The sequence below is a fragment of the Manis javanica genome, chromosome 2 (assembly GCF_040802235.1).
Source record: "Manis javanica isolate MJ-LG chromosome 2, MJ_LKY, whole genome shotgun sequence".
NCBI lineage: Eukaryota > Metazoa > Chordata > Mammalia > Pholidota > Manidae > Manis > Manis javanica.
In genome coordinates this window covers 120,403,435-120,428,961 of record NC_133157.1, presented here as the reverse complement: position 1 = coordinate 120,428,961, position 25,527 = coordinate 120,403,435, and the positions used below count along the sequence as shown (strand labels likewise).

The window sequence follows — 25,527 nt, the reverse complement described above, 5'->3', positions numbered from 1 at the left end:
GACCTTTATCAGGGGTACTTCTGTCAGTACCTCTCTGAGACTCACTGGTCCAGGCCATTTTTCAAGGTCATCTTACTTATGGAACAATATAAGTGGCGGCAGGATGGCCCCTGGGCACCTAGTCCAACTCAGGGTGAGGCTGGTTACAAGTGCCTTTAACCATCATTCCCAGAGACAACCACCCCTCAGGTCCCAGCTCTCCAGAGTCAACAGAGGGTTGCTCTACACAGAACAAAAGCAGACTGACACAAGCAGGACCATGAATTAGTTACACCTATTTTCAATCTAATTATGACAGCAACAAACATTTACTGAGCTGGGGGCTGGTGCTGTGTCAGCCCCTGAGGACACATGGATGAAAACATCCCTTTACCCTGCAGCTCCCAGATAGACATTAAGGAAGTAATCAGATGACTAGAGAGAGATTAAGTGCTACCAAGTTTAGGGTGATCTGAGAACACTGGATGGGTTGGGGGAGCGTCAAACAGGATCTCTTGCGGGAAATGGAGTCGGCTCTGAGATCTGAACAGACAGGACAGCCTTCGGCAGAGGGGAGAGAGGCAGCAGGGGAGGAAGGGATAGAAGGAGTGCAAACTAATGGCAAGCATTCAGAGAGGAAAGGGGAAACCGCGACAAACTGAGGCAGAAGAGGTAGGTCAGGGCCAAGCCATACCCCGTAAAGGACTCTGGTCCCATGAGTAACAGTCACCAAATGGATTTAAGTTGCCTCGTGACCAAACTTGACTGTTATCCCTCTGGGTAGTGTGGGGAATGGCTGGAGGGGGACAAAGGACCTATGAGAGGACCACTGGTAAAAATGTTTCTATTGCTAGAAATAGCAAAACGGGAAGAAGGCAATGAGGAGAAAATTGGCCGAAGTTTTATTTCAGGTAAATGAAGATGCTGGTTGTGTGTAAAATGGGAGATGCAGGTAATACCTGGATCCTGATAGGTCTTAGAGAAATTAAAAATACAGCACTGCCAGAACCTAAGTCTGTGGAGGTAAATCTACCACTGGTGTTAGGACTTAGAAAAGTAAGTTAACCTGAGAGTGAATCTTTTGTTGTTGTGCAGTGCCATTTGTTATAATTTTATTCTTAGCATGAAAAAATGTAACCCGTGGAAGTTTGATATTCATATGCTTCCATGAAATCACTTTCATTTTATGGAAACTTTCATGAGACCTTAGAACTACATAACCAAATATCTACAACTACTGATGCTTGCCTATTTTTTTCTTTTATTTTGGTATCATTAATGTACAATCACATGAGCAACATTATACTTACTAGACTACCCCCATTATCAAGTCTCCACCACATACCCCATTACATTCACTGTCCATCAGCGTAGTAAGCTGCAATAGAATCAATACTTGTTTTCTCTGTGTTATATTGCCCTCCCGTGCCCCCTACATTATGGGTGCTAATCATAATGCCCTTTTCCCCCTTATCCCTCCTGTCACAACCATCCTCCCCAGTCCCTTTCCCTTTGGTAACTGTTAGTCCATTCTTGGATTCTGTGATTCTGCTGCTGTTTTGTTCCTTCAGTTTTTGTTTTGCTCTTATACTCCACAGATGAGTGAAATCATTTGATACTTGTCATACTCTGCCTGGCTTATCTGACTGAGCATAATACCCTCTAGCTCCATCCATGTTGTTGCAAATAGTAAGATTTGTTTTCTTCTTATGGCTGAGTAATATTCCATTGTGTATATGTACCATATCTTCTTTACCCATTCATGTACTGATGGACACTTAGGTTGCTTCCATTTCTTGGCTATTGTAAATAGTGCTGCAATAAACATAGGGGTGCATATGTCTTTTTCAAACTGGGCTCATGCATTCTTAGGATAAATCCGTACAAGTGCAATTCTTGGGTCAAATGGTATTTCGATTTTTGGTTTTTTGAGGAACCTCCATACTGCTTTCCACAATGGTTGAACTAATTTATATTCCCACCAGCAGTGTAGGAGGGTTCCCCTTTCTCCATATCCTCACCAACATTTCTTGTTGTTTTTTGGATGGTGGTTATCCTACTAACTGGTGTGAGGTGACATCTCATTATGGTTTTAATTTGCATTTCTCTGATGATTAACGATGTGGAGCATCTTTTCATGTGCTTGTTGGCCATAAGTGTCTGTTCAGATCCTCTGCCCATATTTTAAATGGATTGTTTGCTTTTAGTTTGTTGAGGTGCATAAGCTTTTTATATATTTTGGATGTGAACCCTTTATTGGATATGTCATTTATGAATATATTCTCCCATACTGTAGAATGCCTTTTTGTTCTACTGATGGTGTCCTTTGTTTAACAGAAGTTTTTAGTTTGATATAGTCCCACTTGTTCATTTTTGCTTTTGTTTCTCTTGCCCGGGGAGATTGGTTCATGAAGAAAGTTGCTCATGTTTATGTCCAAGAGATTTTTGCCTACGTTTTTTTCTAAGAGTTTTGTGGTTTCATGACTTATATTCAGGTATTTGATCCATTTTGCGTTTACTTTTGTGTATGGGATTAGACAATAACCCAGTTTCATTCTCTTACATGTAGCTGTCCAGTTTTGCCAACACCAGCTGTTGAAGAGGCTGTCATTTCCCCATTGTATGTCCATGGCTACTTTATCGTATAGTAATTGACCATATATGCTTGGGTTAATATCTGGACTCTCAATTCTGCTCCACTGGTCTATGGGTCTGTTCTTGTGCCAGTACCAAATTGTCTGGATTACTGCGGCTTTGTAGTAGAGCTTGAAGTCAGGGAGCATGATTCCCCTGCTTTATTCTTCCTTCTCAGGATTGCTTTGGCTATTCAGGGTCTCTTATGGTTCCATATGAATTTTAGAACAATTTGTTCCAGTTTGTTGAAGAATGCTATTGGTATTTTGGTAGGGATTGCATTGAATGTGTAGATTGCTTTACGCAGGATGGCCATTTTGACAATATTAATTCCTCCTAGCCAAGAGCATGGGATGAATTTCCATTTATTAGTGTCCTCTTTAATTTCTCTTAAGAGTGTCTTGTAGTTTACATAGCATAGGTATTTCACTTCCTTGATTAGGTTTATTCATAGGTATTTTATTCTATTTGATGCAATTGTGAATGGAATTGTGTTCCTGATTTCTCTTTCTGCTAGTTCATCATTAGTGTATTTAGTGTATAGGAATGCAACAGATTTCTGTGTATTGATTTTGTATCCTGCAACTTTGCTGAATTCAGATGTTAGTTGTAGTAGTTTTGGAGTGGATCCTTTAGGGTTTTTATGTACAATATCATGTCATCTGCAAATAGTGACAGTTTAGTGTCTTCCTTACCAGTATGAGGCCTTTATTTCTTTGTGTTGTCTGATTGCCATGGCAAGGACCTCCAGAACTATGTTGAAAAGAAGTGGGGTGAGTGGGCAGACTTGTCTTGTTCCCAATCTTAGGGGAAAAGCTTTCAGCTTCTCGCTGTTAAGTATGATGTTGGCTCTGGGTTTGTCAAATAATGCCTTTATTGTGTTTAGGTACTTGCCCTCTATACCCATTTTGTTGAGAGTTTTTATCATGAATGGATGTTAAATTTTGTTGAATGCTTTTTCAGCATCTATGGAGATGATCATGTGGTTTTTGTCATTCTTTTTGTTGATGTGGTGGATGATGTTGATGGGTTTTTCAAATGCATCCCTGAGATGAATCCCACTTGATTATGGTGTATGATCCTCTTGATGTATTTTTGAATTCAGTTTGCTAGTATTTTGTTGAGTATTTTTGCATCTATGTTCATCAGGGATATTGGTCTGCAATTTTCTTTTTTTGTGGTCTCTTTGCCTGGTTTTGGTATTAAAGTGATGCTGGCTTCATAGAATGAGTTTGGAAGTATTCCCTCCTCTTCTATTTGTTGGAAAACTTTAAGGAGAATGGGTATTATGTCTTCTGTAAATGTGTGATAAAATTCAGCGGTGAATCCATCTTGTCCAGGGGTTTTGTTCTTGGATGGTTTTTTGATTGCTGATTCAATTTCATTGCTGGTAATTGGTCTGTTTAGATTTTCTGATTCTTCCTTGGTCAGTCTTGGAAAGTTCTATTTTTCTAGAAAGTGTCCATTTCTTCTTGGTTATCCAGTTTGTTAGCATATAGATTCTCATAGTATTCTCTAATAATTTTTTGTATTTCTGTGGTGTCTGTCATGCTTTTTCCTTTCTCATTTCTGATTCTGTTTATGTGTGTAGATTCTCTTTTTCTCTTAATAAGTCTGGCTAGGGGTTTATCTATTTTTTTATTTTCTCAAAGAACCAGCTCTTGGTTTCATTGACTTTTTTCTATTGTTTTATTCTTCTCAATTTTGCTTATTTCTTCTCTGATCTTATTATGTCACTCCTTCTGCTGACTTTGGGCCTCATTTGTTCTTCTTTTTCCTGTTTCAATAATTGTGAATTTAGACTATTCATTTGGGATTGTTCTTCCTTCTTTAAATAGGCCTAGATTGCCATATATTTCCTCTTAGACCTGCCTTCACTGCATCCCGCAGAAGTTGGGGCATTATGCTGTTGTTTTCATTTGTCTCCATATATTGCTTGATCTCTGCTTTAATTTGGTCATTGATCCATTGACTATTTAGGAGCATGTTGTTAAGCCTCTATGTGTTTGTGAACCATTTTGTTTTCTTTGTACTATTTATCTCTAATTTTATACCTTTGTGGTCTGAGAAGTTGGTTGGTACAATTTCAATCTTTTGGAATTTACTGAGTGAGGCTCTTTTTGTGGCCAAGTATGTGGTGTATTCTGGAAAATGTTCCATGTGAACTTGAGAAGAATGTGTATCCTGCTGCTTTTGGGTGTAGAGTTCTGTAGATGTCTGTTAGGTCCATCTGTTTTAGTGTGTTTTTCAGTGCCTCTGTCTCATTACTTATTTTTTTGTCTCGTTGATCTGTCCTTTGGAGTAAGTGGTGTGTTGAAGTCTCCTAAAATGAATACATTGCATTCTATTTCCCCCTTTAATTCTGTTAATATTTGTTTCACATATATAGGTGCTCCAGTGTTGGCTGCATAGATATTTATAATGGTTATATCCTCTTGTTGGTCTGACCCCTTTATCATTATGTAATGTCCTTCTTTTTTTTGAAGTCTATTTTGTCTGATACAAGTACTGTAACACCTGCTCTTTTCTCTCTATTGTTTGCATGAAGTATATTTTTCCATCCCTTCACTTTTATTCTGTGTATGTCTTTGGGTTTGAGATGAGTCTCTTGTAGGCAGCATATAGTTGGGTCTTGCTTTTTTATCCATTCTGTAACTCTGTGTCTTGATTGGTACATTCCATTCATTTACATTTAGGGTGATTATCGATAGGTAAGTACTTATTTCCATTGCAGGCTTTGGATTCATGGTTACCAAAGGTTCAAAGATAGCTTCTTTACTATCTAACTGTCTAACTTAACTCACTTATTATGCTATTATAAACACAGTCTGATCATTCTTTATTTCTCTCCCTTCTTTTTCTTCCTCCTCTACTCTGTATATGTTAGGTGTTTTATTCTGTACTCTTTTGTTTCCTTTGATGATTTTGTGGATAGCTGATTTTATTTTGCATTTAGTTAGTATTTGGTTGGTCTGCTTTCTTTGCTGTGGTTTTATTATCTCTGGTGACTTAGGAGTGCTTCCATCTAGAGCGGTTCCGTTAAAATACACTGTAGAAATGGTTTACGGGAGGTAAATTCCCTCAACTTTTGCTTCTCTGGGAATTGTTTAATCCCTCCTTCAAATTTAAATGATAATCTTGCTAGATACAATATTCTTGGTTCAAGGGCCTTCTGTTTCATTGCATTGAATATATCATGCAATTCCTTTCTGGCCTGTAAAGTTTCTGCTGAGAAGTCTGATGATAGCCTGATGGGTTTTCCTTTGTAGGTGATCTTTTTTCTCTCTCTGGCTGCTTTTAATACTTTGTCCTTGTCTTTGATCTTTGCCATTTTAATTATATTTCTTGGGGTTGTAATCCTTGGGTCATTTGTATTGGGATATCTGTGGACTTCTGTGACTTGAGAGACTATTTTCTTCCCCAGATATTGGGGAATTTCTCAGCAATTATTTGTTCAAAGACACTTTCTATCCCTCTTTCTCTCTCTCTTCTTCTTCTGGTACCCCTACAATGCAGATATTGTTCCGTTTGGATTTGTCACACAGTTCTCTTCATATTCTTTCATTACTAGAGATCCTTTTATGTCTCTCTGCCTCAGCTTCTCTGTATTTCTGTTCTGTGATTTCTATTCCATTAATGGTCTCTTGCACCTCATCCAGTCTGCTCTTAAACCCTTCCATTGTTTGTTTGATTCTATTATCTCCTTCCGGCATTAATCCCTTAGGTCTTGAATATTTCTCTGTAGCTCCATCAGCATGCTTATGACTTTTATTTTGAATTCTTTTTCAGGAAGACTGGTGATTTTGGTCTCTCCAGGCCCTCTCTTTGGTGTTTGAGAGATTTTGCACTGAACAAGGTTCTTCTGCCTTTTCATGGTGATGGAAGTGATCACCAGTAAGTGGCGCTTGTGTCAGCTGGGAAAACAAAGTCCCTTCCTGTTTGCTGGTCACCTTGCCCTCCTCTGCTGCATGTGCTGGTCAACTGAACTCAGGGAGCAGCCTCTGGGTTAATCCTCTGAGCGGCCATGGGCAGGTTGGCCCTTGGGATGGCCTAGGGCACTCATGGTGGTTCCAGGTGATCAGCACGTATTCACCACGAGAACAGAGTCCCTACGTGCTTCCTGGACTTTGTGCAGACTTCCTCTTTCTGTGCCCATCAACTATGCACAGGCGGCAGCATCTGGGTTAATCCCCTGAGCTGCCATGTGCGGGACGGCCTTTGGGATGGCCTAGGGCACTGGCGGGTGTTGCAGGCGAGAAGCGTGTGTTTGCTGTGTGAATAAAGCCCCTTTGTGCTTTCTGGACTCTGCCAGTCTCTCCTGTCTGTGCCAGTCAACTGCGGGGAGTGGGTAGCCTCTGGTCTGACCCAGTTGGCCGCGTGCATGGGGAGAAGCCTCTGTGTGATTGCTGTGGGCAGGGCTGCATCTGGGTCTGGAGCCCTGGCCCAGTGGGCACGATGCCAAAGAAGCAGTGACCTCGAGAGAGGCCAAGTGCGGGTGCTGGGACTGCTCTATATTTGGCCTGTGCCAAAGGCCATGCAGAAGTGGTAAATATCCTGGTATAGAGGAAATGTGAGCTTAACATCTTTGTCAACCAAAAGAGAACACCCCTGATTAAGGCTGTGCAATGCCAGCAAGGAGAATGTGCACATATTCTTCTAGACTATGGTGCCGATCCCAATGTGAGTCACGATGGCAACACTGCTCTCCACAGTCAGCTTGTTGTCAGAGTTTAATAACAGCAGCACAGCTCCTTTCACACAATGCAGACATTGAGGTGAAGAACAAGGAAGACCTCACACTGCTTTTGCTTGCTATAAGTGAAAAATATAATCAAATGGTAGAGTATTTACTAACTCAAGGAGCAAATGCACATGCTCTTGATAAGTATAAAAGAACAGCACTCATGACTGCTGTAGATAAGTTTGTATTAGATATAATTATTGAAAGTCTTCTCCAGAGAATGAGCATTCTGAAGAAGGCTCTTTAAGCAATATTTCCAGATGACTTGGCAGTCTTAGTTCATGGCCTGCATCATATGATGAAGACTTAGATTGTGATACCAAGAGTTCCTCTGAGAGTCTTCCACAGCAGCACATTGATAATTTTTCTGGAGCTGCAGTTCAAAGAGATTATCTTGGAAAATACCCTCACCTGGAGCCCTGGAAGCAGAAGACTCTCTTGGTTATAAAAGAGTAGGAGAGAAAGCAACACAAACATCCAGAGAAGATTGGGATTCTTCTAGTATCACTGTCAGTGATGAGACAGGTCACAGATCTGAGGATTTGAAAACTGAGGTTATAGCTTTTACTGAACCATTCCAAGTAGTCCACCCACAGGAGCTTGATTTCTGAATATGTAAAACATACAGGGTCAACTTTAAAAAGACATTTCACTACATCAAAGAACTACACATGCTACTGAAATACCACCTCAGAAACAATCTGTAGTCTTGTAGTTGTAGATACAGGATGAACTGATGCTCTTCCAAAACCCGAACTGTCATAATATTAAACTATGGTTATTCAACCTAAAAAAAAATGACGGTTGAAGAATTACCATTACCTTATTCAATTCTTATAATCCTGTGAGGCAGATATCTTTTTCCCTAGTCTATAGAGGAGGCTCAACCTCAGGTCACCAAGGAAATAAATCACCGAGTACAGACTGGACAGGTACACCTGTGACTGTCAAGGCCCTACATCAGGGTGAACCCCAAAGCTGCACAGTGCAACAAAGTTTCTCCTTGTTATTGGTTATTAATAAACTGTTTTGATTATACACCAGTAAGACTCTGTAGAAAAACAGATCAGTCAAAAAAACCTAAGAATTGTTAATGTTTTTGTGCACATACTGCCATTTAAAACAATTTTGAAAATCACGTGGAATTAGAGAGTAAAATTTCGTTAAATATAGTTTCAGCCTACCTCTAGTTAAGGGTTACAATTCATGTTAATAGAAAACATATTCATGATACATAAAGAATTAACAGTGAATTTCTACCCTAAATGTTAGGTCATGATACCATTGTGAAGGCTTCAGAAGGAAGACTTTCTCATATGCTGAATGCTAAATTCCATATTTTTCTATCAGCTCTTTTGCTTTGGAAATGTAGGCACTCATGGCATCTTCCTTTGACAACCCTAGAAAAATACAAACAAATTACCTCACTGACTGATGTGCTAGGAAATTAAGAAAATTTAACTTATTTGAGAATTAACAACCTTTTTGGAGGTTCCATGCTTCCCATTTAGCTTTGCCTCTTAAATCTAACATTGCTGGACACTCTGCCAAAAGAAGGGTAGAGATATTTTCAAGTTTACTTTGTACTCTATGCTTCTATAAACATTTTTCAAATAAAGTAGATTATTACTTTTAAAATGACAGAATACCAATATCAATGTCTCCAATTATAGACTGTTTGTAGAGCCCATAGAGTTCTTTCAGTTCTTCATCATCTGGCTTTGTTTTCAGCCTCCTCACGTCTTCTGCAGCTCTATCAAAATCAGCCTAGAGCAAAAGGAAAAGCACACAGTGCATTTGCTAACTTTCAGTAGGCCCATGTATTTTGGAGGCATTTACCACCAAGAAGTGGGAACTCAAAAAGGAGGAAGAATGTTTCAAACAGAAACGAACTACTAATGCTCTGGTTCCACCAGAATTATCCTAATTTATTTCAATTTATGGATACCTCTCCTGGTACTTTACCTGATATACAGAAAGATATGGGAAACTAAACATTCTTAATATTGGAAATGTTCTATTTATCTATGTTTAAAAATTGAAGATACAAATTAATGGGAAGACATTCCATGCTCATAGATTCAAAGAAACAATGCTGTTTAAGTGTCTTTATTACTCAAAGCAGTCTACAGTTTCACTGCAAGCAATCCCTATCAACATTCCAATGGTATATATTACAGAAGTAGAAAAAGCAATCCTAAAATTTGCATAGAATCACAAAAGATCCTGAAGAGTCAAAGCAATCTTGAGAAGAGAACAAAGACAGAGGCATCATGCTTCTGGATTTTGAACTATATTACAAAGCTATAATAATTGAAACTGTATGGTACTGACCTAAAGACAAACACACAGTTCAGTGGAATACAACAGAAAGCCCAGAAATGAACTCATGGTTATGTGGTCAATTAGTTTATGACAAAGGATCTAAGTACATACAATGGAGAAAGAATAGTCTCTTCAATAAATGGTGTTGGGAATACTGGACCACTATCTTAAACCATGCACAAAAATGAATTCAAAGTAGATTAGAGACCTGAATGTAAGGCTTGAAACCATAAAAATCTTAGATAGAAAACCTAAGGGGTAAGCCCCTTGCTACTGGTCTTGGCAATGATTGGATCTGAAAGCGAAGATAAAATAAGTGATCAAAAATAAACAAGTGAGACTGCATCCAACAAAAAAGCTTCTGCACAGCAAAGGAAATGATCTGCACAGCAAAAAGAAAAGATAACTGTGAAATGGGAGAAAATATTTGGAAATCATGTCTTCTAGGTGGTTAAAATCCAACATATATTAAGAATTCATACAACTCAATAGCAAACAAGCAAAACAAAACAAAAATCTGATTAAAAAATGGACAGAATAATTGAATAGGCATTTTTCCAAAAATGATACATAAATACCACAGATATACGAAAAGGTGTTCCACATCATTAAACATCAGGAAATGCACATGAAAACCAGTAAAAATCACAGATATTAATTAGCTCATACTTCTTAGGATGCCTATCATCAAGAAAACAGAGATAACAAGTGTTAAAGTTTATCTTTAACATGGTAAGATTTAAAAGTTTAAATCTTCCCACTTTTCACTACCAAGACAAGGGAACCCTTACACACTATTGGTGGAAATGTAAATTGGTGCAGCCAATATGGAAAACAGTATGGAGGTTCCTCAAAATATTAAAAATAGAACCACTATATGATCCAGCAATGCCACTTCTGGGTATTTATCTGAAGGAAATGAAAATACTATCTCAAAGTGGTATCTGCACCACCATATTCATTGCAGCATTATTTACAGTAGCCAAGACAAAACAATTTAAGTGTCCACTGATAGATGAATGGATGAAGAAAACATACACCTTGTTTTAGGAATTTTATTCAGGCATAAACATGGATATCCTGCTATTTGCAACAACATGTATTGACCTTGAAGGCATTATGCAAAGTGAAATAGAAAGACAAACATATGACCTCACTTACAGATGGAATCTAAAAAACAATGAACTCATAGAAATAGAAGAGAGATTGGTAGTTGCCAGAGGCAAGGAGTAGATGGTGGTAGAAATAAGAAATAAGGTTAAAAAAAAATTGTATCAGAAAAATTTCAACATTTTTCTAGTAAGTTAAAAGCACATACATAAAAGTTTCTATTAATTAAAAAAATATTATTACATCCAATGCAGTTTTTTCCATTACCCTCATGATACTTCCTCCTCTTCTTTCTAAATCCACACTTCACTATATGCAACAGCTTTGTACTGATTAATATCTTTGTCCAGGGCATGCACCTCTCAATGCCTCTTTGCCCACATTCTTCAACATCCGTGTTATTAATACCTACTTAGTGGACTGGCTACTTTCTGAGGCCCTATTTCTGATTTTGCTGAGCTGCTTATACAGATTCCTTTAAACACTGAGATCCAAATTGTAAGACTTACTTCAACTAATTTCCAAAAATATTTAGACAACTTAGAGCTAACTAGGAAGAGAAACTGGCTGCCTGGAAACTTTGTATACAAACATACAAATAAAACTTGTCCTCCTGTTTGGACTTAACTCTGAAAACCCGGACCTGCCTAATACCTCAGGCTGTCTGGGTGCCCACAGCCCAGGACTCAGCCAAAGGCCACCCCCTCCACATATGCCACACAGGGACAAGGTCAGCCCTGCCTACTAGGGAGCCTGAGTACTCTTAGAAGCTGTATCCTTTTCCTCTTTTAATTTCTTAGTTTATCTACCAAGGGCTTTGGTGATTATCTTCTGTAATAGAATATTTTGCTTTTTTTTTAGAGAACTGTTGTGGGTAAAATTGCAATATTTCCAGAATATCTCGCCTGGCTTTAGTGCATCTCCCTATCAGTAGGTGTTTCCAAGGGGTGGAGAGAAGTAGTCCATCTCCATATCAATAGGTAATTACAAGGGCAAGTGAGGACTTATATGGACTGGAGAGGTTGAGTGGAGGGTTTTTCTGCTGCAGCCAGATGAAAGAGATGTGAGATGACTGCTTGTAAGAAATATATGGGTTTCTTTCACTTCATTTCTTCCTTTGACTGATTTCGGTTTCAAAGGTATTTTGCCCTGGGATTCTCCCCAGAGTTACATCTGGCGGTAGTCAGCAGAACCTCTGAACCTGAAATCTGTCTACATGGGTGCAACCCTTGGGCAGGCTGCCCCTAGAGATGGTGGGGAGATGCCCGGAACCTCCCCTGTGGATGGTGGGGAGGCCCAAGTGGCTGCAGTGATAGAGGATACAACTTCACTTGGGAGGCCCCTATCTGTGGGGATTCCAACTGGGGAACCCCTAGTGGGGAACTGGTCTATGGTAAAGCACTTCATAGAGGGGTGGGGCCTTCCCGAGAATTGGGGAAGAGTAGAAACACCAGTTGTGGAATTAGCCCTCTGTGAGATAGAAGATGGCTTAAATGCTGTGAGTGGATGTGTACCAGCTGGGACTGTAGAATCTCTTTTCCTTGAGATAGCAGAAAGTGTTATCAAGAAGAGAGAGAGGGTTATTGAGGAGAGAGAAAGACTTCAACAGGAGAGACACACCTCAGTATCGTTTGGAGGACCTGGGCGATGTCCTACAGGATGCTTTTAAGAGAGACAGTTATTGAGAAGAAGGGTCACACTCCTGGAAGACATGTAGTGAGGGAGGCAACAGGAGAATCCGTGTTGCAGGAGGCCATTGGGGAGGGGGAGGAAAATGCAGTTTCTTCAGCCCAGGAGATGGTAGAGGAGACGTCTTGAGAGGATGAGGGAGTGTGGTCAAGGGCTGATCCGTTGCTGAGGCACCAGCCTCTCCTATATTACAGGAGAAAGGCCTGTCCAGTGTAATGAAGAAAGTAAAAACACAACAGAGGGCTCCTCAGGGGAAGGTGCTGTCCTGTCCCCAGGTTGTGGAGCACTCCATGCCCCGCCCCTATACCCAGGATGAGCTGGTGGACATGAGCGTTTGGTATAGGCAGAAGCCATCGGAATCTCTGCCCACATGGCTTTTGCCTGGGATATAGGGGTGAAAAACATTGTTGTGTCAGGTTCTGAAATGGGTGGACTGGTTTCCCTGACAACTCACCCTTCCCTCCGGCAGCCGGTTGCAAAGTGCCCGTCACACCTCAGGAAACTGGGTGCTTCTGGACTGCCTGACAGGAGCCATCAAGGCAGTTTGGCCTAATCAGGATGATTTAGCATACTTACCCACTAACTGGAAAATGTATGCAAAACTCCAGCAGTTGTTATGGGAGCTGGGCATGAAAAATATCATCTATATATGGATCCCCAGGGCCCTGATACGTTGTTCACCATAGGAATGAGAAATGTGGTGCTCTATACAGCTCCCCATCTCTCTTGGGGTCATTAGTGACTACTCTTGCCCCCCACATAGAGCAACCTGTAAGTGAGGCTCCTCATACTTCAGCATATCTAGGGGAGGTTGAAACAGTAAAAGCAGAGATGGAAGTATGGGCTATGACTGAAAGGAGAGGTGCAAAGGGCCCTGTGAAGGTCTCAAGGACCCAGATGTGGTTACAGACCACTGCAGGTAGGTTCAGATGGAGGGTACCTGTGGTAAAGGCAGTTCTGAAGGAACATGTTAAGCACCCACCTATAGCTGTGCCTGTACCTCAGTGAATGACAAATACTAAGCAATATAAATTGCCAGCACCAAGGTACAGGGACCTGGTTTGTCTGTAAGTAAGGTTTGTTAAAAGGAAATTAGAGAAACTCTACAGGAGTTGGAGAAGATGGGAATCATAAAGCCCACTCATAGTCCTTTTAATTCCCCAGTGTGGCCAGTGAAAAAGCCAGATGGCTCCTGTCATATGACCATGCACTATAGGGAATTCAATAAAGTCACACCCCCTTTGCATGCTGCTGTCCCCTTACGGACACACTCAATGAACTAGGAGTGTATCATTATGTTGTGGACCTTGCTAATGCTTTCTTCTCTATTGACATAGCACTGGAAAGCCAGCAACAGTTTGCCTTCATGTAGGAAGGTTGGCACTGGACATTCAGGTCCTTTCACAGGGATACCTCCAGTCCCACCATGTGTCATGGACTTGTAGCCTAGGACTTGGCCACATGGAAGAAACTGCAAACAGTGTGGCTGTATCACTACAGTGATGATATTATGCTCACATCTGATTCTCTTCCAGATTTAGAAGGGGTAGTTCCTAGACTGCTGCAACATTTACAGGAGAAAGGATGGGTTGTGAGCAGCACCAAGGTTCAGGGACCTGGTTTGTCTGTAAAGTTTCTGGGAGTTGTCTGGTCAGGTAAAACTAGAGTTATTCCTGAAGCAGTCATAAACAAGGTCCAGGCTTTCTCCACCCCTACCACTGTGGCAGTATTGCAGGAGTTTTTGGGTCTTTTGGGCTACTAGAGAGTGTTCATCCCACATTTGGCACAAATTCTGAAGCCCTTATACCAGTTGGTATGAAAGGGCATCAAGTAGAACTGGGATGAGACATGTGCAGCTGCTTTTACTGTTGCTAAGTTGGCAGTCAAGGCCATACAGGCCTTGAGTGTAATGGACTCACCAAGGCCCTGTGAGCTAGATGTTCATGTAACTGAAGATGGTTATGGATGGAGTCTTTGGCACAGCTTGACTGGACACGTTACCCTATTGGATTGTGGTCACAACTACGGAAAGGAGCAGAGGACCAATACACCTTCATACCTTCATAGACAAGCATTTGGCTGCTGTGTACCATGCCTTGCTGGCTATGGAGCCCATCACTAGAATAGCTCAGATCAAGGTAATGACTACCTATCCCATTGTGGGGTGGGTGCAAGACTGGACCCAAATGCCATGGAGTGATGTGGCACAGATGCCTACACTGGGCAAATGGAGCACGTATTCACAGCAGTGCAGCACCCTCTCTACTGGCCCCTAAAGTGGAGAACTCCAACACTTATTAGGGCCGTGACCTATACCAGTGAAAAGCAGGAAGAACTTGTTATTGAGCCATTGGTAGCCAAGAGTCCTTATCAGGAGGGAAAAGCCCCTATACCTGAAGATGCTTGGTATACAGATGGCTCCAGTTGTGGGCAGCCCCCAAAGTGGAGGGCTGTGGTTTTCTGTCCTAAGACTGAGACAATATGGATGTTAGAGGATGGAGAGGGGAAGAGCAGTCAGTTACAGGCAGTATGGCTCACGATCACCCAGGATGATCACAGCCTCCCCTGTAGTTGTGCGCACTGACAGTTGGGCTGTCTGTAGGGGCTTGACCCTGTGGCCACCAACATGATACCATGCCAACTAGATTGTTGGTCACCAACCCCTTTGGGGGCAAGAGTTGTGGCAAGACCTATGGGCCTCTGGTCAGACTAAGACTGCTACCATATATCATGTGACTGGCCATTTGCCTTTGGCATCCTCAGGGAATGATGAAGCAGACACACTGGCCCAGGTGCACTGGCTAGAAGGAAAGTCTGCCTCTGATGTAGCCCAATGGTTACATTAGTGTTTGCTGCATGCGGGGAAAAAGACAACGTGTGTTGTTGCCCATCAGTGGGGCCTACCACTGACCTTTGAAGAAGTCAGCAGAGCTCAGGAGTGCCGTGTATATTCTGAGAGGGACTTAAGACGCTGAGTCCTGCAGTAACATGGGACAATACTAAGGGGGCCGATACCCCTTGTCAGGTGGCAGATAGACTACATTGGGCCCCTGCCCATATCAGAAGGATATCGGTATGCCATGACTTGTGTGGACATGGCTGATGGCCTGTTGGTTGCTTTTCTTGCACATCATGCAGATCAGCAAACCACCAAGAGGGGCCTGGAGCGTCTCTTTGCAGCCTATGGCCGGCTGCAGGTGATTGAGAGTGATCAAGGCACCCACTTTATTGGACATGCATTACAAGAATGGGTGCAGCAATTAGGAATAAAGTGGAAGCTTCATGTACCATATAACCCTACTGGGGCAGGCATGACAGAGAGGTACAATGGTTTGTTGAAATCTGGCCTGAAGCCAGACACCAATGGTCTACAGGGCTGGCCAGTTCGCTTATGGAGAGTGCTACGGCATTTGAATGAGAAACTGAAAAGGAGCCTTGAGCCCTGCGGATATGCTAACACACATTGTTGCCTCTCCTATAAATCTGTAAGTGCAAACCAAAGAGGAGTTATTGAAGCCAGGATATGGCCAGCAGAGCAACACCCTGCTGCCAGCCCCTACTGCATTAAGCCCTGGAGACACTGTTGACTGGATGTGGCCTTGGACATTTTGACACATGGACCAGCAATGGCTGGCTCTTCTGGCATCTTGGGAGAAAGGCCTGGAAACTGTTCTTGTGTGTATTCCTGGAGTAACATAAAAGTGGCCCCCAAAGATCACAGTAGTGTACCCAAAACGTCCTGGAGGTAAGAGCATATTATGGGGAAGTTTTGTTTTCTCTTTATGGCCAGTGTATGTACCTCCCATAGCCCTATATACTGACCCATCTGTAACTCCCACAGGGAGGGGGATGAAAGTCTGGTATACTAGACCAGAACGAGATCCCATTCCTGCCACTCTCCTGTCACAGGACTACTCTCCTGCAAGCATCCTACCTGATGGACAAGATTTGCCTATGCTGGTGTTATTAAAACATGTATGTTAATGCCCTTAAGGTTATTTTCTTCTACAGTCCCTGTGGCCTGGACCCATTGCCTGGCTGCAGCTACTATGTGATGATTGCTCTGAACTCCCTACCTGTTCAGCTACTGCCTGTGGAATGGGTGAGCTATGGACTAAATCTGCATAGGACTTTGAACTTAGCTGAATCCTCCAGCTGGAGGTTTATCATGATTTTATTGCTGTTGCTATTGTATGTTATTAGTCTGGTTACAATGCCCCAGTTTTCTTGCCCAGGGGCCATTGTGGAAGATGGGGAACTAGTAGATTGTGAGGTGAGATTTCTGTAGGGGTGGCATGTGGATAAAATTGCAGTATTTCCAAAATCTCTCACCTGGCTTTAGTGCATCTCTATATCAACAGGTGATTCCAAGGGGTGGAGAGAAGTAGGTCATCTGCATATCAATAGGTAATTACAAGAGCTAGCGAGGGAGGTTGGGTGGAGGGCTCTTCTGCTGCAGCTGGGTTGAGAGAGACACGGAATGACTGCTTCTAAGAAATAAACGAGTTTCACCCACTTTATTTCAACCTTTGGTTTCGGTTTCAAAGGTATTTTGCCCAGGGATTTTCTCCCCAGAGTTACAACTGTATTTTACCTTGTGTCAAATGTTTTAAACCAGGGATAAGTAGGAAATGTCAGCAGCCTGGGTATCAAACAAAAGAGGCTCAGTGGTGCTTCCACCATACCCGTTTTCTTACTCAATGCCAGCACTCCCTTTCGATCCAAAGATTCAAAGTTCAGTAGAGAAAGTGGATAGCTCACTGTAATGTCAGAACCCCAATGATCTCAGCAGAGTTACTGGATAAAATTCCCATCCAGTGCCAAAGACAGGACTGTAATACAACCAGAACTGTGGTTTTACAAGGGAGAAAAACCGCTTGCAAACCAGAGACCGGGGTCTCCAACCTAAATAACCTTGAAAATGGCCCAGAATCCTAATTAAGTTGGAGAAGCATGGGTGCATATGACAAGGGATGCACTCCCTGCCTCATCTTTCTGAGTGTCTTTCTAGGAAATTATCAGTTGCTTTATGCATAATGTCATGGCTAAGAACACAAGCTCTGGAGCTAGATTACTTTGGTTTGAATCTCAGCTTCATTACTTAAGAGCTGTGTAACACTGGACAAATTTTTTAGCCTCTCTGGTTTTCCACGTGGAATAAGGGACAACAACAACACCTATCTACAAGGTTGTTAGGAGGATTTAAATAAGTTGACACATGTAAAATACTTAAAATAGTGCCTGGCACACGGTGAATGTTCAGTAAAGGTTAGCTATTATTATTGTTACAAGGCTCTTTGAAAAAAAAACTAGTTCTGAAAAAAGTACTACCAATGATGTAGGACATGAAAAAATATGATTTAACAAGGAATACAAAATTGTTTTCATACACTCAGTTTTATGTCATGTAGAAAAAAATAAAGACTAGAAAGAAATATACTAAAATATGTAAGCAGTAATTGCTCTGATTATTGGTAAGTGTTCTGGTTAACATTTCTTGTGCTCCCCACATATTCCATAATATACACATATTGTGTCTGTAATAATGACAAAACTGAAATGCTACATTAGTGCCCAGGGCTTTCTAAGGACAAGGAAGGGCACAGATTAGGTCATACAAGCATGTGTATGGATGGAAAAGATGTATCTTCTTGAAGAAGCAGTCTGCCTTTTTGCTTCATCATCTAAGAAACAAACAGTCTCCTAAAAGCTTTGCTGCAGAAGTAAACATACTGTAATGTAAAATAAAATTTGGAGATTATAGTTGAGTTGAGAAATCCCACTTGTTTTCCCAAACAATACAAAGAACTAAGCAAAAAGAGAAGAAAGTTTTGATACTGAAAGATTTGACTATTTGGGGGAAAGCTCAATATGAATTGTATGCCATGCTTAAGAGAAAAATGTCTAAATGTTCAAGGACACACTCATCCATATGGCCAGGAACTGTTTTTAAATGCTCTAAAAAACAGGTCATTGAATCCTTACAGTCCCTCCTCTCCTCCATTTTCACATGAGGAAACTGAGGCACAGAGAGGCTAAGTAATCATGTCACAGGCTAGGAAGTGTGAGGTTCAGATTTGAACCGGGCCAGCAGCGGGAGTATGCGCCTTTACCCAGCTCAACATACTGCCTGAAGAATGGTCAGGAAGTGTGCCATGTTCATTCCATGAAGTTGTATGCAGATATTTTTAAATTACATTTTATAATATTTAATGATGAGAAACTGCTCGTAGTATAGTGGTAAGTACAGAAACAAAACTGTATATACACAATGGTATAATCAGTTGTGTGTGTATATGTATATACGCACATACCGCACATACCACGTTTATTTCTCGCACATCGGGGAAAATAACCCACCATATGGGCGGTAGTTATCACCTGGGTGAAGGAATTCCTGCAGCTTTATGTCTGTTTTCTTTCCCCCAGTTTCCACCCTGAACATCACTTTCTTACTATCAGTAAAGCAGTATTTAAATCGTCGTTCTACAAATCACTGTTCAGAAACACATTTGCCTAAGACAGTCCCTGGACGTCCAAGGAGCAAGGGGCCGCGCGCCCCAGCTGCCCACGCCGCCGCTCCAGACAGAAAAGACGGGCGGAGCAGGGCGCGCCCGGTCCTCCGGAGCAACCTGACCGCCTCCAGGGGTTCGTGCCTACTCTGCGCTTAACCAGTCCCCGGGGTTCTTAAGAGTTGCTATGGGATCCCCGGCTCGTCGTCAACTGCAGGGACCAGCCGGTCTCCACTGCACTAAGGGGGCGCTCGTGAAGGGGCAGGAGTATCCTCGAGATCATGCGTGCCTCTTCCGAGGGTGAGGACGGCGGGCAGCAGCTGCCTGAAGTGGGGGTCCTAGACCCGCCAGCCGCCCGGGCCGCCACACCTCCCTCTCAAGCCATTTGGGCCCTCCCCTCCAGGAACACACCCACCCGCGCGGCCCCCGCACCTCCAGCTCACCTGCAGGGACATGGTGACAGCCTCACACCGCCGCCGCCAACCTCCTCTCAGCTCTGCAGATACCGAGCCCCGCCGCTCCCTGAAGTGCAGCGTGAGTCCGCCCACCGGCTCCCATTGGCCGTCGGCATGGGGGGGCGGGACTGGGCCGTGAGTGGCACCGCTCTGCCCGAGCGCGCACCCGGTCCCTGGCTGCGCCCAAGGGCTGTCAGCCGCCAGCGCCGCGGCAACTAGAAAGGCCAAGAGCAGAGGATTTATTTATTTGGAGGTTTTTCATTTATTTTTTTGAAGTTAACATGTGCAGATAATAGGAAACTGAAAACCCCAGGAATCAAAAAACAGAGTCATCCATCTTCACAAGCATTTTAGTTTGATGTGTTCTTCTAGGTCCCCTGTGTGAATCTACACAACTAAGCATCCACTTTTATGTAATTAAGATTGTAGTTATGCATCAAGCTTTTTCACAAATGATGATATTTACCATTTTAAAGCCCCCAAACTATGTATTTTGATAACCAAGAATACACTATACGAACCCAATCTAAAAGGAAAAAAATGTATCCTGCCTTTTCATAAAAGACAAAAACGGCAAGAGGCCTCTAGATAAACATACTGACAGTTACAATTAAACTACTACATTCCCTTAATGTTCAATTAAAAATTAGACATAAAGCAATAACGTATACACAGCATAATGCTTCTCAGAGAATTCATTTTCCAATCTATACTATTAAAATATATTTAGCATGGAGGTTATTTTTCCACTGAATTACTTAACAATGTATTCTTACAGCACAGCCATAAGAGATGCACACACATCAATGGTTATAATCAAAATGTAAATATGAACCTACTTGCATACATTCCTTTTTATACTTCCTTTGCCCCTCAGCTGCCAACCTAATGAACAAATCTTGACAATTATTTCCCATGGTGTAACAATTCCATGTCTAAGATGTTTTTTTTTCTATAACTTACAACAAAAAAATATCTACAAATTGGTTAATTCACTTGTCATCATACGCTGCCACCTCACAACATCTAAAAAGCTTAGATGTTGCAAAATAATGAATGAACCTTCTCCACAATGAACACAGGTACTTTATAAAAAGTATATATAGATAGACGGATGGTAATAACCTAAAAATGTCTTCTAAAGATGGAGATAATAGCAAAGAGCCCTTCCTTTACCCTTCTTCTTCGCCTTCCTCCACCATTTCAATGACCAAGTGCAAGACTACATCTAGCTCCAAGAGTGGATTAACAAAGTAACTCAGAGAAGACAGTCCTTTCTAAAAACTAAAGGAATTAAAGGTAATAAGTACCTCTACTTTTATTATACTTTGCGCATTATTAGGCCTTGTGCATCTGTTAATGCACAGCAATATTAACTAGAATGTACAGACAGAACAATGGTTAGACAATCTGAATTTGCCTAAAGACTCACTGGGCACAGAACCCCTCTGCACTTCTTTTCCTGCTCCCTCCCCCACCACTCTACTTTTAACATATGTTGTGCACTTTTAAACATCTAGAAAGACTAGACGTTTCAAATAAGGATTTAAGTTTTTCCACTATACACCTAGTAACCTTGAATAAACTACACTCCTACTTTAACAATTCCATTCCCTCAATACAAACATTCCTATGAATTAACAGAAAAAATACTCTAAGGGTGTTACTTTAACTCTCTAATTTAACATATGTTGTGCACTTTTAAACATCTAGAAAGACTAGACGTTTCAAATAAAGATTTAAGTTTTTCCACTATACACATAGTAACCTTGAATAAACTACACACAAAGGCTACATAATCTGGAAGTAAGTTCTAAATAAGGACATTCCGGACTGAAACTCTTCCCCTTCTCATGTCTATCAACCCAAGAGACAAGTTGAGCACCTGTAATGCTTAGAGGGTATGTGAACAGTTACATTTCCTCAAGCTGTTTTCAGAACAGTCCTATGAATTTTAATACAAAGTTACACATATACTTGTTTACTAACTCTACTTTTGTCATACACTGGCAACTTCTTTAACATCTAGAAAAACTAGCTGTTGTAAGTCAGGACTTTTGTCCTTTATATACAATATATATACAACTAAGTAAAACAAAATGCAGACATATAGGACAATGGTTAGTCTTGTGTAATTATAAGCATACTGGTATAAAGCCCTTTGCACTTTCTTCTCCTTCCTTCCTGAACCACCACAAATATAATAATGTGTACTGCTCAGAGGGATGGTTTGATCATTTTGATTATTCCACTTCTAAAAGACAGTATTTCATATGAATTTTAACAAAGGGGTATCTACAAAATGTGCTATTTTACTACCTCTGCTTTTAAGATGCTTTGTGTACTTCTAAACATCTAGAGCAACTAGATGTTTCAAATAAGGACTTAAGTTTGTCCACTATATATACAAAAGTGTTGAATAAACTACACATGTGTAACAATGGTTATATCTGAAGAGTGTCTTCTATTTAGGAACATTCTTGTCTAGAACCCTTCATTTCTCCTAACTCCTCCTGTCCATCACCCACCATGTGGGTGAGCATAGGCACATGTCATTTAGATGTGATTTTACAATTTCATCTCTAAAAGTCCTTTTCAGAAGAGCCTTTCAATGAATTTTAACAAAGTATACAAAATGTGTTAGTTTACTAACTCTACTTTTGTCATACATTGGTAACCTCTTTAATATCTAGACACTAGATATTATAAAATTAAGACCCATTTGTCCAATATATACACAATATATACAGTACAGTTAAATGAAATGCACATAACACATAGGGAAATGGATAAGCTGAAATTTCTAGTACACACTAGCAAAACATGTTTTGCAATTTCTTCCCTCCCACCTCCCTCAACCCGATGAACAAGTACAGAGAATATACTGTTCCGAGAGGTGGCTTAACAATTCCACTTCTAAAGACAGTATTTCCCATCAGGTTTTAAAAGCTATTTACAATAATTGTTATTCTATTAATACTTTTACATACATTAAGCACTTCTAAATATCGAGAAAGACTAGATATTTCATGTAAGAACTTACTTGCCCACTATGTACACAGCACTGTTAAATAAAATTGCACATGTGTAACAAAGGCTATAATCTGAGGTATCTTCTAAATATTACCATTTTGGCCCAGACCCTTCTTCCCTACCTCACTTCCTTCTCTCCACCACCAATCCAAGTACAGGCATGTGTTTAAGACATGTTGGGCACTTCTAAACATCTAGATGGCTAATTGTTTCAAATAAGGACTCTGTCCACTATACACACAGCAGACTTGAAAAAACTGCACACATTTAAGTTATAATCTGAAAGTGTCTTCAAAATATGAACATTCTAGCCTAGGAACCACCTTTTTCTTCTCCCTTCTCCACCAACCCAACAGGCTAAAATGCTCAAATTTTCAGAGACAATCTTTCCTGGGAATTTTAACACAAAATGTACAAAACATATCAGTTTACTATGTTTTGTCATACACTTGGCAACCTCTTTAACATCTAGAAAGACTAGACGTTGAAAATTGGACTCATCTGTCCATTTATACACTATATACAGGGCAAAGTAAAACAAAATGCACAAACATGAAACAATGGTTAATTCTGTCTCATTATAAACAAACTGGCATAGTGCTCTTTGCACTTACTTCCCCCTCCTCCCTTGAACCAGTGCTTAAACACAACTGGTTCTGTTCAAAGAGGTGTACTGTTCAAAGAGGTGTACAGTTCAAAGAGGTGGTTTGGCCATTCCCCCTGAAACAAACATATTTCCTATGAATTTTAACAAAAAGATATTTAAAATGTCTTTTTACTATCTACTTTTAACATATATCAGGCACTTCAGAATATGGGCGTGAGGATGCGGGGAAAGGGCCTGGAGGGAGAGGTTCGCCGCTGCACCAAGGCCTGGGCTCGGCCAGAGGGCAGCCCCGGCCCGGGGTTCTAGGTTTCTGCAGGACAGACCCCACGACTTGTCCCCGGGCCCCGCTGCTCAGCTGCCGGCCTGAGGCCAGAGGGCCTGGAGAGGCCCGGGGCACAGGGCGGAGCTCTTCTCACTGCTCTTTCAGCCGGTCCTCCAGCAGGGGTTTTAAATGAGTTCCTCTCAGCTCTTACCACACCCCCAGATTCTTTCTCAGGAGATTGTTTGCAGGAGATCCAGACAGGTCTCCCCAGGGCACAGACCCCACTTGGGATTGCTTTTTTATCTGTACCTCTGTCCTCTTCATAATTCCTAGAAATCTGGATGGTAAAGAGTTTTCAGACTTCTCATGTCGCCCCACGGGTGTCCAGGCACAGTTCATCAGCAAGGAAAAAGGCGACTTTCTCCTCTTTATAAAGCAAAAAAGTTTACATTCTAAACATGTCCTTCAGCCACGCTAACTAGTTTTCAACAACAGTAAAGGCACAGGACTGCCTTTAATAGAATTAAAGTCTGTTCACTTTAACCCTGTTCTCCAATGTCACTCCACATGTGCAGACACACAGAATGGGGGCTGTGATTAACATTTGATTACATTTTCAAAGAACAGGAACTGCATTTCCCGGTCATATGAGGAGTTAATTTCGACTTATTTAAATAAAACATTAGTGGAACAAGGTGACTGGAACCACAAACTCAGTGTTAGAAAGTACCGAATCTGAAACATTAAACAATGCAACAACCTAAAACAATGCAAACAACAGAGAAGAAAGGCCCAAAAACATTTTAGCTTGCTTTTGTATAAAACTGCATTTTAAAAATATTTGCTGTTTTTTCATGTAAGTCCTTTGGTTTTTTACTTTCTCCTCAAAAATATTTTCATGGCAAAATCAATACATTTCCAAGTAGAGGACGTAAAGCAAATGTTAGAAAAACATACTGGACAGGATTTCTGTTTTAAATTCCTAGATGATGGATGGGAAATGCACTGTGCGGTACAAAGGCAAAAGGCAGCTTTGGGCATGTGAGTACTCTCTCGGCTCGGGATAGCCCTATCAGTGTTTGAGCAGGGAAATACAGTAGAAGTTTAGAACTGGTGTGAATCTGCAGCTGAGGCACTTTGGCATTGTAAGAAATCAGAGGGGGAGGGGAAGGTACACTGTGTTCTTATTCTAAGTCTAGAATGTTCTTTTAAGGACTTTTTTCAAAGCATGTTCTCTTGTCATTCCCCACCCTGGGCTGAATGCCACAGCCATGAGTGTCTTGTCTCATGGAACAAAAAGAAAGACATTGATATCCTCTGTCCAGTTGAGACAGGGACCGTGGGTGTAGTCAGAGTAGGGGGAGGGCCTCCAGAAAAAGACCTGTACCAGAACTCCATATTAAACAATTAAGCAAAGTCAGAGTCACATTAATTCTCTAAAGTAAATTTCAAACTAGGAATAAAGCATTCTTCAGTGACATTAGTTTAAACTAAAAAGTCAGGAGTAACTTGGCCTGGAATGTTTGAACATCCCCCAGGTAAGAAAATACCTCAGGATAGCCCATGTCTTCATTGTGTCAATTAAATGAGGCTATTGTAAAATTCACTTTAGCCTGCTAAAAGGCCCAGCGTATCTTCTTTAACTTTGCCCACATGCTGCTTTTCCTCCTCCAGCTCCTAATCAGGTAATATATAACCTGGGCAATTAATATAGCAAGCAGGCCCAGTCACATAGTAAACAACATAGTAAAAACAAGAAATATTCCATCTTAAAGATAAGATTGTATTTTAAAACCCAAAAAGAAAAAAACAGATTTCTTAACATAACAGACAATAACCCAGGCCACCTTGGGAGCAGGACAGGCAGTCTTGATTAATGTGCTCCCAGACCAAGAAGCTGCTATTCTGGGAAAGAATCAGAGCAGTAAATTTCTTGTGTTAACTCTGCAAAATAATCCAAGAGACTGATAAGAACCTTAGTGTCTCTTCAATGGAGGGGACCATTTAGTTGGGGACCTCAACTGCCTATAAATCCCCTAGACGACACACCACCACAGACTCTCTTGTCCCCTCCTGGAGTGAGCCAGGAGCTCTGTCCTCTCACTCTATCCCTAAATAAAAGCCTCTCCCTGGCTTTCCTACCTTGAGTGTTTACAAAGTTCATTCTTTGACTCCAGAAA

The 25,527-nt window shown here is 41.3% G+C and overlaps 2 protein-coding genes across 2 annotated transcripts in view; both read right to left on the bottom strand.

The window, feature by feature from the left end:
- DCLRE1C (DNA cross-link repair 1C) overlaps positions 1 to 19,523 on the bottom strand; it is a 70,962-nt gene extending 51,439 nt beyond the window's left edge. Inside the window, exon 1 of the mRNA XM_037001684.2 lies at positions 19,434 to 19,523. The gene's annotated coding sequence lies outside the window, so the exon portion shown is untranslated. The remainder of the gene's footprint in view (positions 1 to 19,433) is intronic.
- On the bottom strand, positions 403 to 19,564 carry ACBD7 (acyl-CoA binding domain containing 7). Its single transcript, XM_017660341.3, has 4 exons — positions 19,434 to 19,564; positions 9,004 to 9,121; positions 8,836 to 8,898; positions 403 to 8,754 (listed from the first exon to the last, which is right to left on the bottom strand). Exons 1-4 carry the CDS (start codon positions 19,443 to 19,445, stop codon positions 8,681 to 8,683), a joined length of 267 nt encoding a protein of 88 aa, XP_017515830.1. The 5' UTR covers positions 19,446 to 19,564; the 3' UTR covers positions 403 to 8,680.
- Between the last annotated feature and the right edge of the window lie 5,963 nt (positions 19,565 to 25,527).